The sequence below is a fragment of the Myxine glutinosa genome, chromosome 9 (genome assembly GCF_964187855.1).
Source record: "Myxine glutinosa chromosome 9, kmMyxGlut1.1, whole genome shotgun sequence".
Lineage (NCBI taxonomy): Eukaryota > Metazoa > Chordata > Myxini > Myxiniformes > Myxinidae > Myxine > Myxine glutinosa.
The window spans coordinates 39,247,499-39,264,024 of NC_136269.1; the positions used below are offsets into that span (position 1 = coordinate 39,247,499).

Sequence of the window (16,526 nt, forward strand, 5' to 3'; positions counted from 1 at the left end):
TTGGCCCCATCTCTCAATGGTGAAGAATACAACAACACAACAACAGGCATTTTAAGGCCATTTTCCCTGCGAGAGCGGCGGTTAGCTTTGCGGGCCCCATGACGATCTTCTCCATTTTGCCCTATTTTCTGCATCCCCCCTTGCCCGCATTTCTTCTTCCACCACCTTTAGCCAAGTCTTTCTCGGTCTTCCCCATCCTCTACTTCCTTCTACATTCATTTCCATCATTCTTCTCAACCAGTCACTTTCATCCTTCCTCAACACATGACCAAACCATCTCAACCTGTTTCTCTGCACAGCATCCATCACAGGCTCTATTCCCATCATCTTTCGCAATTCATCATTTGTCTTCCTGACTCTCAACGATACTCCGCACATCCACCGAACCATTCGCATTTCCACCCTTTCCAGCCTTCGTTGCTGCTCTACATTCATTACCCATGTCTCGCTCCCATAAATCATAACACCTCTCACACATGCAGCATACACCTTTCCCTTCAGCTTCAACGACACTCCCCTCCTTGTCAGCACGCCACTCAGTTCCCAAAACTTCTTCCATGCACATCTCACTCTGGCAACCGTCGCAGAGTTTGATCCACCTTCTCCATTCAGGATGTCTCCTAGGTAGCAAAATATTTTCACACCTTCCAGCTTCACGCCGTCTCCAAGATCCAAGTCAACATTTCCTCCATCTGCAGCTCCCTCTGTGCACACCTTACACTTGAATGTAGCTGCCACTCTGGTTAATGACCCTCTCAAACCACTACATTTTTGATGAACCCACTCAGTGCACATTGTACATTGAATGGGGTACACTCCGACACCCTTCCTGCACACAGCACATGGCCACTTCCCAGTTCTTTCCACCTCACCACATGCTTTAGCACTTTCCATCACCTTCGTTTTTCCGATATTCACCTTCAGACCTTTTGTCTCCATACATTCCTTCCATTTGTTCATCTTCTCCTTCAGTCCATCCATACTTTCTGCAATCAACACCAGATCATCTGCAGAGAACAACTCCCACAGTAAACCCTCCTTTACATTCCGAGCCAGCACCTCCATCACAGCTACAAATAGTAGTGGACTTAGTACCGACCCCTGATGCACTCCCACCTTCACCTCAAACTCACCACTGTTCCCGTCCTTCGTCCTTACAGCTGTGCGTGCTCTTTCGTACATTGCCATCACGACTCTGATCAACCATTCCTCCACTCCTAACTTCCTCAATGCCCATGTCACTACTTCGTGTGGAACCCGATCGAATGCTTTCTCCAAAACAACAAACCCAAGAAACAACTTCTTCCTCTTCTCGATGTACTTCTCCTGCAACTGCCTCACAAAAAAAAGCCTGTCTGTCGTTCCTCTTCCTGGCATAAATCCAAACTGCATTTCGTCGATCTTCACTTTCTTCCTTATCCTCCTCTCCAACACTCTTTCCAATACCTTCATTCAATGCTCCAATAACTTTATCGCTCGATACGAGCCACAGTCCAGAGGGTCACCTTTCCACTTGTATAGAGGGACGAGGGGACTCAGTTCCCAATTCACTGGAATGCGGCCTTCTTTCACTACCAGATTACAGATCTCTGTCATTCTCTTCACACCCCAACTTCCTGCTGCCTTCAACATATCTCCCACAACTCCCCTTGGCCCTCCTGCTTTTCTACCCTTCATTGCTTTCATTGCTTCCTCAACTTCCTCCTCAGTTATCTTTTCTGCCGGTCCTAAAACTGGGTTACTCTCTATGTTGCCATCCCATTCATTCTCTGCATTCAACAGCATTTCCATATGTCTCTTCCATCTTCGTTTAATTCCATCTGGGTCCACAACGATTTGTCCCACTTCATCCTTCAAGCAACTCACCCCCATCACATCGCACCTCTCTTTCACTATCTGCTTTGCAATCCTGAATACTGCTCTCTGGCCCTCTACCGAATCCAAGCGTTCTCCGAACATTTTCCTCCATGCCTCCTGTGCCTTTGCTACCTCTTTCTTTGCAGCCTTCTTGGTTGCCTTAAAACTTTCATGTTCTGCCTTTTCTGCCCGCGTATCCTTCGCCTTCTGCCACTCCTTGAACTTATTCTTCTCGTCAATCATCTTTCCAACTTCATCATCCCACCACCATGTTTCTGAGTGCCTCGGTTGTCCTTTTATCCATCCACATACCTCACCAACGGCTCCCAACAGACTATCTTTCATTGACATCCCACCACTTTCAAGGTCAACCACATTATCCTCGACCATACTCAGCCTCTCTCTTAATGCCTGCCTCACTGTCACCTCTTTCATTCCCCCACACCTTCATTCTCGGTTGGTACTTCACCCGCCGAGCTCTCCTCGCACCTTTCCCCCTTATGTCGCAGACAACTAAGTGGTGCTGTCAAACAGCCTCCTCCCCCAGGATCACCTTTGCGTCCCATGGGGTACTTCAGGCTGTACCCTGCCCATATGTAGTTGTAATTGTCATGGTTCCCTTTTTGAGGCAATGTTTTATGGCCGGATGCCCTTCCTGACGCCAACCCTTTTAGTCGCCTCTTACGACACGCAGGGATACGATGTACCTATTCTAAACCGGGGTACACACCGGTTGTTACAGTTATTCTAAACCGGGGTACAATGGTGAAGAATCACTTAAATAATTTTAAAAATTATCGGATGCGGATTCAGATCTTCACCAAAATTGAATAAACTCTTCGACATCACACACCCAACATGTCCACCACGTTTCGGCTGAATCCATCCATATCTTTTTTGGATATCGTGTGAAATATCGTTTTTACTGTAGTCGTGTCACACAAGGGTAAATAATCACTTAAGATTTAAGAAAACTCTCTGATCCGGATTCAGATCTTCACCAAAATTGAATAAATCGTTCCTTATCATACACCGAACCTGTCCACCAAGTTTTGTCCGAGTCTGTCCATAACTTTTTGAGATACCGTGGGAAATATCGTTTTTAACCCTATCACTCAATGGTGAAGAATCGCTTTAAAATTATCTGATCCGGATCCGAACTCAGATCTTTACCAATATTGAATCATTTATTTAATGTCACACACCCAACTCATCCACCAAGTTTCATCAGAATCCGTCCATAACCTTTTGAGATATCCTGCTATATATCCTTTTTGGCCCTATCTCTCAATGGTGAAGAATCATTTTTAAAAATTATAGTATCTGGATCTGGATTTGGATCTTCAGAAACATATAATCAATTGCGCGTTGTCACACACTCAGCCTCTCCATCAAATTTCGTCCGACTTCGTCCACAACTAGTTGAGTTATCCTGTTCACTGACAGACAAACAAACATACATACAGGGGTGAAAACATAACCTACGTGTCCACCTTCGCTGGCAAAAGTTATTCACCCAAATACGAGCTTGGCTCATAACTTGGCCAATTTTTTTTTTTTTGACAAGTATGTTGATCACTCCAGTTTGTGTGTGTTTGTGTGTTTGTGTTGTGTGTGTGTGTGTGTGTGTGTGTGTGTGTGTGTGTCTGTCTGTCCACTCACTTATACTTGCCTCCAGGTCAAAATTTTAAACTGATCTTCACGAAACTTCACCAAATGGTAGAGTTGGTGGTCCGACAAAATCCTATTAATTTTCTTAGGTCAAAAGGTCAACATAGGCCAAAGATCAATCACTTTTTTCAGAATTTTAAATCCTCAATTTTCATCTGATTGACTTGAAATTTGAATAGGATTTTCATATCAGCTAACTGAATTCAACCACCAATTATATTTGAGGTCACATAAGCCAAAAGGTCAACATAGACCAAATTTCTAAAATTGTCAATTTTCATCCGATTAACTTAAAAATTGAAGACGATTTACATATCAGGTCACTGAATTCAACCAGCAACTATGCTGTACTGAGTGCCATTCTACTTTGTCCACTTTTTACCAAGTGTCACTATGAGTGATTTTTCATTGCATTGTTAATAAACTTGTGATTCGACAAGAGAAATGGACGAGGTTTCTGTGAGAGTTGTAGAAGCATTATGGCCTTGAGGTACACACACTCGGCTCTAAGCTGTCAAGCCTGTGTCTGAATCCCAACCGAGCAATAAACTGTCATACTCGTGTTTCGCTGGCAGTGTGATTCATCAATGTGTGTGCCATTCCTCAAATGGACGTCAAGCGGGTGTCCCATCAGCCAGCATTAGTTGGTGGGCGTTAAATATCTCACGGTCTCTTTCCTGTAGAGTAGGCAAGCCATCGCCAGCACCCTGAACAAATTCAAAATTCCTGCCCTAACCACTGCTGGAAGAAGCATGGCAAACCGCCCAGCATGACCCTTCACCTTATTGACAACCGAGACACCGCTGACATGACACATCATTCATAGTACGAACATGTTTATTTAGCTTTATCTACTTAAAACTCTAAATTAATTGAGAAACAAGACAGATAGTCTAACAATGACGTAGCCGGGCTTGGATCTGCTGAGTGGAGGATCTGCTGAGTGGAGGATCTGCTGAGTGGAGGATCTGCTGTCCCCCTGTCATGTGACCAGATCCTCAACTCTGATTGGTGGATGTTTGTGAGGGACATACATACATACACCAGATGGACAGACAAACGCTGTTCCAGATGGCATTGCCATGATGTTCCAGATGACAAAATATGGGCTACATCGTCAAAATATGGGCTACATCGTCAAAATATGGCTGCCGAACCACATGAGCGATGATGTCATTTTTTTTCTTGACAAATTTATCCCTAGATTTAATTTATCCCTAAATTGCGCTACGGGCTACACCGTAAAAACTGCACATTCAGGGCAAAATAAGCGAAAACGCATGTGGATGGAAGTTCAAGAGCTTTGCAGGTTCTGTAATTCTGTAAATTGTGCTTTTACTCACGTCGATAGAACATCCCATCATGGAATCCTTCTGCAGAGCTTTGTGCATGAATCGGTACAAGCTTGGGGAGGCCTTCGTTAGGTTGTAGAACTCGTAGACGCCTCCGGTGAAATCCTCCATTGCCTCGGCAATGCTACCCCCTTTGAGTGCCTCGTATGAACCATTCAACCTGTGGAGTAAGCCATCAGAAAGTGGACAAAGCAGTTCAAAATTTACAATCTCTACTGGTGAATCACAACCATTAATGGGAATATGTCTTTCAAAAAATTTGTAAACAAAATCAATATCAAATCATGTTCAAGGACCCATCCCCGACCCCAGAAACCCTCATATACAGTCACGTGAAAAAGTAAGTACACCCCATGTAAAGTTTTGACTTTTTCAACATATTTCAACATACAGCTATTTGATCTTCATTTCAACAACATTGATAGATAAAGGTGATATAATATAACAAATATCATGAAACATTTACATTTTGTAGTCCATTGTATAATTTAAACAAACATAAATGCAAATTTCGCATGTGGAAAAAGTAAGTACACCCCTTACATTTATCACTACTTCAAATACCTAAAATTAGAATCAGGTGCACCAGCTCAGGTGCAAATGATTAGAACATCGTTAGAGAGGATCTTGGAGGAACCAGATGCTAGTATTATTAAATAGAATATTTAAATCAGATGCTAGTATCATTTTATTACAGATTAGGACACAGGGACCCTCAATGTAAAAATAAAATACAAAAACTTAATAAAAATGGAGGCCATCTTGATGACGTCACTTGAACATGTTCCCCCAAGTGGATTCTGGGTATTTTTGGTGTGTGAAGTAGTCAAGGCCCATACTTTATAAAAATATCAAAATTAGCTGGTAGGAAGCTAGTTGCCACTTCACCCTCATTTTCATGCTCAATCTGCAGCACTATAGTGCAATTCCTCTTGCATCTTTTTGTCAGCTCCTCCCTTGTCTCCCTTGACAACACACTGCCCCTCTAGGCATTGGGCTCCATCTCCTTCCAAGGGATGAACATACACTACATGACCAAAAGTATGTGGACACCCGAACATCACACATCTCATTCCAAAATCATGGGCATTAATATGGAGTTGGTCCCCCCTTTGCTGCTATAACAGCCTCCACTTTCCTGAAAGGCATTCCACTAGATGTTGGAATATTGCTACAGGGATTTGCTTCCATTCAGCCACAAGAGCATTAGTGAGGTCGGGCACTGATGTTGAGCGATTAGGCCTGGCTCGCAGTTGGCGTTCCAATTCATCCCAAAGGTGTTCGATGGGGTTGAGGTCAGGGCTCTGTGCAGGCCAGTCAAGTTTTTCCACACCAATCTCGACAAAACATTTCTGTATGGACCTTGCTTTGTGCATGGGGGCATTGTCATGCTGAAACAGGAAAGGGCCTTCCCCAAACTGTTGCCACAAAGTTGGAAGCACATAATCATCTAGATTCTAGAATGTCATTGTATGCTGTAGCGTTAAGATTTCCCTTCACTGGAACTAAGGGGCCTAGCCCAAACTACGAAAAACAGCCCCAGACCATTATTCCTCCTCCACCAAACTTTACAGTTGGCACTATGCATTCGGGCAGTTAGCGTTCTCCTGGCATCTGCCAAACCCAGATTCGTCCGTAGGACTGTCAGATGGTGAAGCGTGATTATCACTCCAGAGAACGCGTTTCCACTGCTCCAGAGTCCAATGGCGGCGAGCTCTACACCACTCCAGCCGACGCTTGGCATTGTGCATGGTGATCTTAGGCTAGTGTGCGGCTGTTCGGCCATGGAAACCCATTTCACGAAGCTCCCGACAAACAGTTGTTGTGTTGACGTTACTTCCAGAGGCTGTTTGGAACTCGGTAGTGAGTGTTGCAACCGAGAACAGACGATTTTTACCCGCTACGCACTTCAGCACTCGGTGGTCCTGTTCTGTGAGCTTGTGTGGCTTACCACTTTGCGGCTGAGCTTTTGTTGCCCCTAGACGTTTCCACTTCACAATAACAGCACTTACAGTTGACCAGGGCAGCTCTAGCAGGGCAGAAATTTGACCAACTGACTTGTTGGAAAGGTGGCATCCGATGACGGTGCAACGCTGAAAGTCACTGAGGTCTTCAGTATGGCCCATTTTACTGCCAGTGTTTGTCTATGGAGATTGCATGGCTGTGTGCTTGATTATATATACCTGTCAACAATGGGTGTGGCTGAAATAGCCGAATCCACTAATTAGAAGGGGTGTCCGCATACTTTTGGTCATGTAGTGTAGCCCCGCCCTCTCTCCTCGCCTGGCAAAATCCCCTTTGCTTTCTACCTAGTTCTTCATCTGCTCTACAGAGCTGTAACTTGGCATGCCCGGTGGATGGTTGCAAGAAATTTACACACATTAATTAACTTTAATCCCTCTCTATCTTATCACAAACACGACCCGCCCTATCGTGCACAAACACAATCCTTAAGCTGACAGGTCCCTACTTCCTTCCTACTCGCACACAGACCATCCTACTCTGTACAGTTCTATCTCTTCTCAGATAATCTATAACGCCCCTCCCCCCCATAAATGTAACAGTATATATATTATCACCATGTGATGTTTCTTAGAATGTGATATTAGTAACTTTGAAGACCTTTAAATATGACAACAAGAACCAGAAGGAATTTTTGAGAATGGGTGAGATCTGCATTAACTTACTTGGCATAAGCTTTCTCCAACAGCGCGCTCCAGAACTCATTGCGATCAACCGAATGAAGAAAAACAAGGTGGTTGTTTTGTGTCGGGAGGCTGTCATCGATAAACACGTCCACCCACCGGCCAAACTGCCAGAACTATGGAGGAGAAAATTAGAAATGCATTTCATGAAGACACCACTCAATTAATTAAAGTGAAACAAAAACGTGATTGGAGGCTTCCCCAATTCCCATTCGCAGCTTGGGGCAATTGATATAGCAGGAACTTAATTCACCAATTACAGGTGAGAGATGTATTCGGATAAATTCCAAATTCCTACCACCTTCAGTTGAACGTCATGCCTGCACAACCAGTTTGTGAATATATTGGGCCAAAACCCTCGCCAGTCGACGACACAAGAAGGTGGGAATAATTCGGGCCATTTAAAGTACCGTGTAAGTGTATATACATATACATATATATATATACAGGGTGGAGACCCATCTATTTCAGTGGTTTGAGAATGACAACAGCAGGACGGTGACGATCAATGGTGAGCACTGCCGAGCCGTGCTCCAGAAGTTCCATAATGACCTATCCCAAAAGGTCACCCCAAACCAGCTCAGCATGACCTGGTTTATGCAGGATGGTGCACCCCGGCATACAGCTGGTGACACCATCACTTTCCTGCAGCAGCTCTTAATAAACCACCTCGTTGCCCTGGGTACCGCTTATGACTGGGCACCCCAAAGCCCAAACTTGAACCCTCTGGACTACTGGTTCTGGGGGGCTGCCAAGGGCTCTGTCTACGTAAATCGCCTTGCCACACTGGATGATCTGAAGCAGGAGGTGTCAGACTACCTTCAGGCAGTGCCACATGAGACCTCCAAGAAAGTTGGAGTCTTGGGAGTTTGGAGAACTTTGGAGTCAAGATGAATGCCTGTCTGAACCGCAGAGGGGCACACATCGAGAATGTCAATTACAAGGCTTTTGCATAAATGCCAATTTCAGACCTTGGGCTTTCACTAGCAGTGACTTACTGCAATAGCAATCAGTGATAGAAAATACCATGCCCTAAGATTTCAAGAAATGTTTGGTTCACGTTCCTGAGGTTTCTGTTTCTTTGTAAATAAACGTTTAAAGTTGTATCATTCTTTTTGAAACACCCTGTCTGTGTGTGTGTGTGTATATTTATATATATATATATAAAACACAGTTTGTGTGTGTGTGTGTGTGTGTGTGTGTGTGTGTGTGTGTGTGTAATGTTACCGATAGACTCCTAAACGGAGAGGCTCATGTGCTTGATATTTGGCATAGACATGGCCATTGAGCCTGGGAAGAACATGGCCGACCTAAAAAAAATTATTTCGTAATATTTTTTACCATATTTTTACCTCAGCGCGTTTCAGCGAGGAATATAAGACACAGAATCTGAGCCGGTGGCAGAGCAGCATGCTGATTCGCTCAGAGCGATCATGTGATGTTCCTTGCCGCCATAAACTCACAGCAAGTAGCATAGATTTTAGCATGATTAGCATTTAGCATGATTTAGCATGATTTAGCAAAGATAGTAGCATGTTTCACATAGATTTTTTTTCAGCGAGGAATATTATACACGGAATCTGAGCCGGTGGCAGAGCAGCGCGCTGATTCACTCAGAGCGATCACGTGATGTTCCTTGCCACCATAAACTCACAGTTACGCATTCACACGTAATTCAGAGTGAAAAGCGATTGCGTTTTTTCACATTTCAGCGAGGAACATTGCCATTCACACAACATAGGTTTTTTTTTCTTTCATCTTTAGGTCCATATTTTTTTTCAGCGAGGAATATTATACACGGAATCTGAGTCGGTGGCAGAGCAGCGCGCTGATTCGCTCAGAGCAATCACGTGATGTTCCTTGCCGCCATAAACTCACAGCAAGTAGCATAGATTTTAACATGATTAGCATTTAGCATGATTTAGCATGATTTAGCATAGATAGCATGTTTCACATAGATTTTTTTTCAGCGAGGAATATTATACACGGAATCTGAGCCGGTGGCAGAGCAGCGCGCTGATTCGCTCAGAGCGATCACTTGATGTTCCATCCCCGCCGCCAGACCATTGAACATAAAACACAGTTTGTGTGTGTGTGTAATGTAATGTTACCTCCCCTCCCCTCCCCCCTCCCCTTCCCGTCCCCCCTCTCCCTCTCCTCCACCCTCCCCCTCCATCCTCCCCTTCCCCCTCCATCCTCCCCTTCCCCCTCCACCCTACCCCCTCCCCTTTCCCACTCCCCTTCCCCATTCCCCTCCCCCTCCTCTCCCCTCCCCCCTCCCGCCCCTCCCCTCCCCCTCCCCCATCTTCTCCCCTCCCCCCCGTTCCCCTCCCTTTCCCCTCCCCCTCCCCTTTCCCCTCCCCTCCCCCGCCCGGCAATGCCGGGTACTTCTGCTAGTATATATATCAAATGAAAGTGTGTGTGTAAATGATGTGTGTGTGTATATACAGTCACGTGAAAAAGTAAGTACACCCCTTGTAAAGTTTTGACTTTTTCAACATATTTCAACATACAGCTATTTGATCTTCATTTCAACAATATTGATAGATAAAGGTGATATAATATAACAAATATCATGAAACATTTACATTTTGTAGTCCATTGTATAATGTGGAAAAATTAAGTACACCCCTACATTTATCAATACTTCAAATACCTCAAATTTGAATCAGGTGCAGCAGCTCAGGTGCAAATGATTAGAACATCGTTAGAGAGGATCTTGGAGGAACCTGTCTTATTTAAACCTCAGACATTTAGTTTGGTTTGGTCTTTGTTGTTGAAGTGTGCGGCGTCACCATGCCTAGATCAAAAGAGCTCTCTGTGGCCTTCAGAAAGAAGGTTATAGATGCCTACGAGTCTGGGAAGGGATTTAAAAAGATCTTCAAACAATTTGAAATCAATCATTCGACTGTCCGGAAGATCATCTACAAGTGGAGAAGATTCCAAACAACTGCCAACTTGTTCAGGCCAGGCCGCCCCAGCAAGTTTAGCCCGAGAGCAGACCGCAAGATGCTGAAAGAAGTCTCTAAGAACCCCAGAATGTCATCACGGGACCTACAGGTAGCTCTTGCCACTGTTGATGTCAAAGTGCACGAGTCTACCATTAGAAAGAGGCTGCACAAATTTGATCTACATGGGAGGTGTGCCAGGAGGAAACCTTTGCTGTCCAGAAAGAACATCAGGGAAAGACTAAAGTTTGCCAATGAACACCTTGGCAAAGACCAGCACTTCTGGAACAATGTGCTCTGGACAGATGAGTCAAAGGTAGAGCTATTTGGCCACAGTACCAGAAGACATGTTTGGCGAAAACCAAAGACAGCATTTGACCACAAGAACCTGATACCAACTGTAAAGCATGGTGGTGGAAATATTATGGTTTGGGGCAGCTTTGCTGCATCAGGGCCTGGGCAGCTCACCATCATAGAATCCACTATGAATTCTTCATTGTACCAGAGGGTGCTTGAGGATAATGTGAGGCCATCTGTTGGAAAGTTGAAGCTCAACCTAAGGTGGACCTTTCAACATGACAATGAACATAACATACCAGTAAATCCACCAAGGAATGGCTGAAAAGAAAGAAATGGAGGGTTCTGGAATGGCCAAGTCAAAGCCCGGATCTAAATCCCATCGAGATGTTGTGGAGGGATTTGAAACGAGCTGTGCATGCAAGAAACCCCTCAAACATCGCACAGCTGAAAGAATTCTGCAAGGAGGAGTGGGCAAAAATTTCTCCCAGTCGATGTCAGAGACTGGTAGACAGTTTTAAGAAATGCCTACTTGAGGTTGTTTCTGCCAAAGGGGGCGATACCACCTATTATTGCCAAGGGTGTATTTACTTTTTGCATATGCGAAATTTGCATTTATGTTTATTTAAATTATACAATGGACTACAAAATGTAAATGTTTCATGATATTTGTTATATTATATCACCTTTATCTATCATTATTGTTGAAATGAAGATCAAATAGCTGTATGTTGAAATATGTTGAAAAAGTCAAAACTTTACATGGATTGTACTTACCTTTTCACGTGACTATTTATATATATATACACTTCCGGTCAAAAGTTTTAGAACACCTCAATTTTTCCAGTTTTTATTGAAATTTACACACTTTAATATCTCAATGTACTCTGAAATTAAGCATAGAACAAATAAACAATTGGATATGAAAAAGAAATGACAGAAAAATTTTGTTTAACAAAATTTAATAAAAAAATTTGAGTCAGCAAAGTAGCCACCTTTTGCAGACATAACCGCCGAACACACTCGTGGCATTCTTTCTTCAATGGAAATCAAATATTGTTCGGGAAGCTCTTCCCAACACTGTTGCAGAAGTCCCCACAAATGTGTTGCACTTGTAGGTTGCTTTGTTTTCACCCTTCTGTCCAGTTCATCCCAAACCAGCTCGATGCGGTTTAAGTCTGGAGACTGTGCTGGCCATTCCATGATTTGAAGCCGACCGTCTTGTTCTTTTCCTGGAAGGTAGTTTTGACATAGCCTGGAGGTGTGTTTCGGGTCATTATCTTGCTGTAGGATGAACCCCCTGACCAACTAGGCATATACCAGAGGGTATTGCATGGCGCTGCAAAATGATGTGGTAGCCCTTTTGATTCAGGGTGCCTGTCACTCTGTGCAAGTCGCCGACTCTGGATCCAGCAAAAGAGCCCCAGACCATCACGCTTCCTCCTCCATGTTTGACAGTTGGTGTCACACACTGAGGAACCATCCTTTCACCTGCTCGACGGTGTACAAAAACCCAACGTGATGAACCAAAGATTTAAAATTTTGATTCATCGGTCCGGTCCATAAGACCTTCTTCCAGTCTTCAGTAGTCCACCTGCAGTGCTTCATGGCCCAGGCAAGCCTCTTTTTCTTATTTTGCCATCTTAGCAATGGCTTTCTTACTGCCACTCGACCCGTCAAACCTGCAGCTCGAAGTCTTCTCTTCACAGTTGAAACTGAGACTTGCTTACTTCGACCAGTGTTAAGCTGTGCTTGAAGCTGTTGTCCTGTGAGCCGCCTATCACGCAAGCTGTTGACTCTCAGAAACTTGTCTTCTGATTCTGTTGTGGCTTTGGGTCTGCCAGACCTCTTCCTGTCAGAGTTTCCTCCAGTTTCCAATATACTACTTCCTGCAGTGCAATATTGTCCAAATAATGCTTCAGAGTGTGTAATGACAGTCTGTTCCAATACTGCTTTTATACAGACAGGGGGTTTGTAATCAAGTAATCAGCAGAGGTTGGGACACCTGTAGGAATTGTTTGCATCAACTTTCAAGGCTTAATTTACTTACATTGCTGCAGAACAGCTGTAAGTTGTTAACCCATTACTTGTTCCCTGAAGAAGGCCTTTTTTACAATATAACTGTTGTTAAACCTCGAGCAGTTTACTGCTTACCTTTGTACCATTTCAGGTTATTCACTGGACATTAAACTGCGTAAATTGCAATAAAAACTGGAAAAATTGAGGTGTTCTAAAACTTTTGACTGGTAGTGTATATATGTATATGTATTGGAAGTGTGCTAGACGTGGTAAGACGTGTGATGGTGTGATGGGGATTATGGGATGTGTGAATGGGGGCAGGGGGACGTGTGATGGGGGAGGCATCGGGACATGCATGATGGCGGGGGGGGGGGGGGGTAGGACATGTGGCCGGGGGAGTGTAAGGGGGGCAAGTGGACATGCAATGGGGGCGGCCAGACGTATGTGAGGTACAGAGAAGGAAGAGTTAATGGTCATGAGCTGGCATTCTCGACAGACCAGATTTATCTTATGGATTCTGTCAGACAAAGCCAACGACTATGAAGTGTAAAATGATTAAAGGGAAAAGCAAGTTAATTTTATTCGTCTCTTTCCCCTTGACTCCAGATTGAAGTTTGACCCTGTGCAGAAAGAGTTGCCTTGGAAATAGCATCAAGTAGAAATATTCAAGCAAAAGTTTAGTTATTGAAAGAGTGCAAGAACCAGGTGAGTAACTATGTCAAAAAGAATACTAGACCCAGTGACACACGTGACTTTTGGTCATCAAGATCAGATTTACTGGAACCTTAGCATTATTTGTCAGTGTTAAGAACGATCTTCTGAAATGTCCAGAAAAATCAAAATGGATTATTTGGATGTGAATAGAAGACTTTTGAAGAAAAGCTGGCCAAATTGAATGATCGTGGAAAGTTTCATTTTTGAATGAACAAACTTGACTGACGAACATGTGACCAGCATTCTACCATGAACTAGATGGCCTTGATCGTCTCACACTAAGCAACAATGAAAAGGCAGACACCCACATCCTGCTTCATACAATGCATGTTATTCCACAGCATGGTCATCATATGACTCTTATATATACTGTTGATACTGATGTTGCAAGCCCTTGAGGTAATGGTAGTGTGAGCAGTTCCAGATAATTCAGGACTATATATTTCATTTGGGACAGGGAAGGCATTTATTACCTGGAAGCCCATGGCATAGCAGTTATCCTTGGACCTGATGAATCTCATGCCCTTCCAAAGTTTTATGCAATAACAGGATGCATCACAGTGTTAGCCTTCATTGGGTTTGGGAAGAGAATAGCATGGAGGACATGGACATCTTTGCCAGAATTTAAACCACCACTCCTGAGTCTCTCCCATGCTCCATATAACATTCCAGAAGGTGGCATATGAAACACCTCATCAATGAAAATTCTCAGCCATTGCATACAGATTTGGCTAAATATTGGAAATTTGACACTTTTGGCGGCCATTTTGAAAATCGTTAACTGTTGGATACCAAAGCACTATCCTGAATGGTATGGCAATTAAAGATACATATCCATTGTCCGTGAAAAGTTATAGCTAGCCTTTTAAACTATATTCATGAGCTCTACTCTACAAGCAAATACAGGGACATTTGAATATTTTGGGAGCGATCTTTGGCCATCTTGGAAAATGGGCACCCAGGAATTTTTTTCCAGATGCCTCAATGTCTAACATCATTCGATATATTAAATTCCTAAGCACATGTGGGAAGAGGCACAATTGTTAGGCCATGTCACCTCACTGCTACCTATAACAAAAAAAAATAGATAGTGGGATTGGACAGCATTAGAGTGATTCCAGAAATGGGAAAACTTGGAACATATGAGTATTGATGACCACACAGAATGGAAATGAAAGAAATATAAGCAGACAGCTCTTACCTTGAAATGGAAGATGCCTGCGTAGCCTGCCCCAAAGCTTTGCCCATTAGGAACCACACGGGCCAGCAATTTGGGGTGCAAAGTGAGGGATGCAATGGCTGCTAGAAGCCAACAATCTCCTGTGAAGAAATGCCAACTTTTACTTCAGCCAAACATTGAGATGTTGAAACAACATATTCCTCATTTAAAATTCCAGGGCTGACAGGATGGACTCGAAGTATGCACACTCGCCGATAAGCTGTGTAGCCTGGGTTTGAATCACGACCCAGCTATAAACTGTCATCCCTGTGTCTCACAGACTCAATGTGTGGGCCGTCCCTCGGATGGATGCTCAATGGGCATCTCGTCCACCAGCATTCGTTGGTAAACGTTAAGGATCCCATGGTGTCCTTCACGAAGAGTAGGTGAGCTATCACCGGCAACATAAGCAAATTACAAATTCCTGCTCCAACCAACATAGGGCGACACAGCCACGCCCTCAGACAATTATGCTACCCCGCAGCCTCGTGCTGTATACAAATGAAGAAGAAGATTTAAAATCCATGTTAGTCCGGCAGCTAAGCTAAATATAGCATAACAATTGTGCATTTTGTGAGGAAAGCACCAAATTTGGCACACTAGTAGACTATCATATTATGAAAAGATCTGGATATTGGGCCATCTCAGATTCAGCCCCTGATGGCTATGGCAGCCATTTTTCCAAATGGCCGCCAGCAGTTAGCCTACTGTTATGATACATATCTGCTTTACTGGAGAGGAATGCAGGTTGACAGTGAAGGTTGATTTACTAATAAAGGTCCAATAATGGTCAAAGAAAGGGACAATTTGATTTGGTTGAGAAAAAAAAGTTAGAGTGAACTAATTAGTCTAATTAAGACACAGATTCTGAATGAAAACCAATGATAAACATACATAGCACTATTGGCTTGGCCAAATGCACATAGCACTATTGGCTTGGCCAAATGCACATAGCACTATTGGCTTGGCCAAATGCACATAGCACTATTGGCTTGGCCAAAGGCTGCCATCCAACCAGCTGGGGCTGGGTCAAGAATGACGAGGGGGTGTACGAGCCACACTGGACGAAGCTACCCAAAGCAGCCCACACCTGCTATGAGCTAGTATCGTGCAAGTGCAAGAAGAGCTGTGTGAAGCGTTGGAAGTGCAAAAAGGCCGCACTTGAATGCACGGCTTTGTGTGTGTGTGAGGGAGAGTGCTCACAAAATTGAGAGAACATTAACAGACTGTGTCACTGATTCAGAACAATTTCGATATCATACCAAACAGTAAACAGATGTTCACTAGTATGTAAATAACTCGATGCCATGAGTGGCGGCCATTTTGAGAAAAAAAATGTGAGAATTTTTGAGAATTTGAAAATTGCTGAATTTGAGATGGCCCAATATCCAAATCTGTTCATAATAGGATAGTCTACTAGTGTGCCAAATTTGGTGCTTTCCTCACAAAATGCACAATTGTTATGCTAAGTTGCCCCACTATGTCGTCTTTCATGCACGAGCATTAACCCAGCTTTCCTTCAGGTAACAAGACTGTTTCTCAGCATGCATTGAATGAAATATCCCATTATTGTCATATGATTTCCAATATAAACCACTTTGCAATTGTGTTCCTTCATTTTTATAGGATTACGAGGAGCAATGGAAATACAATGGAGCAATGAATCCATGTGAATGCCGGGGGAAGAGAAACTTCATCCAAAGGTAGCTTCGGGTCCACCTCACATCGAATGTTTACGTCACGT

At 43.6% G+C, this 16,526-nt stretch overlaps 1 protein-coding gene across 1 annotated transcript in view; it reads right to left on the bottom strand.

Moving 5' to 3' along the window:
• Positions 1-16,526, bottom strand: part of LOC137435775 (calpain-9-like) — a 129,463-nt gene that overhangs the window by 75,661 nt on the left and 37,276 nt on the right. Inside the window, exons 3-5 of the mRNA XM_068129721.2 lie at positions 14,765-14,883; positions 7,568-7,701; positions 4,872-5,040 (exon numbers count right to left, since the gene is read on the bottom strand). Of these exons, the coding sequence (XP_067985822.2) occupies positions 4,872-5,040; positions 7,568-7,701; positions 14,765-14,883 (422 nt within the window). The remainder of the gene's footprint in view (positions 1-4,871; positions 5,041-7,567; positions 7,702-14,764; positions 14,884-16,526) is intronic.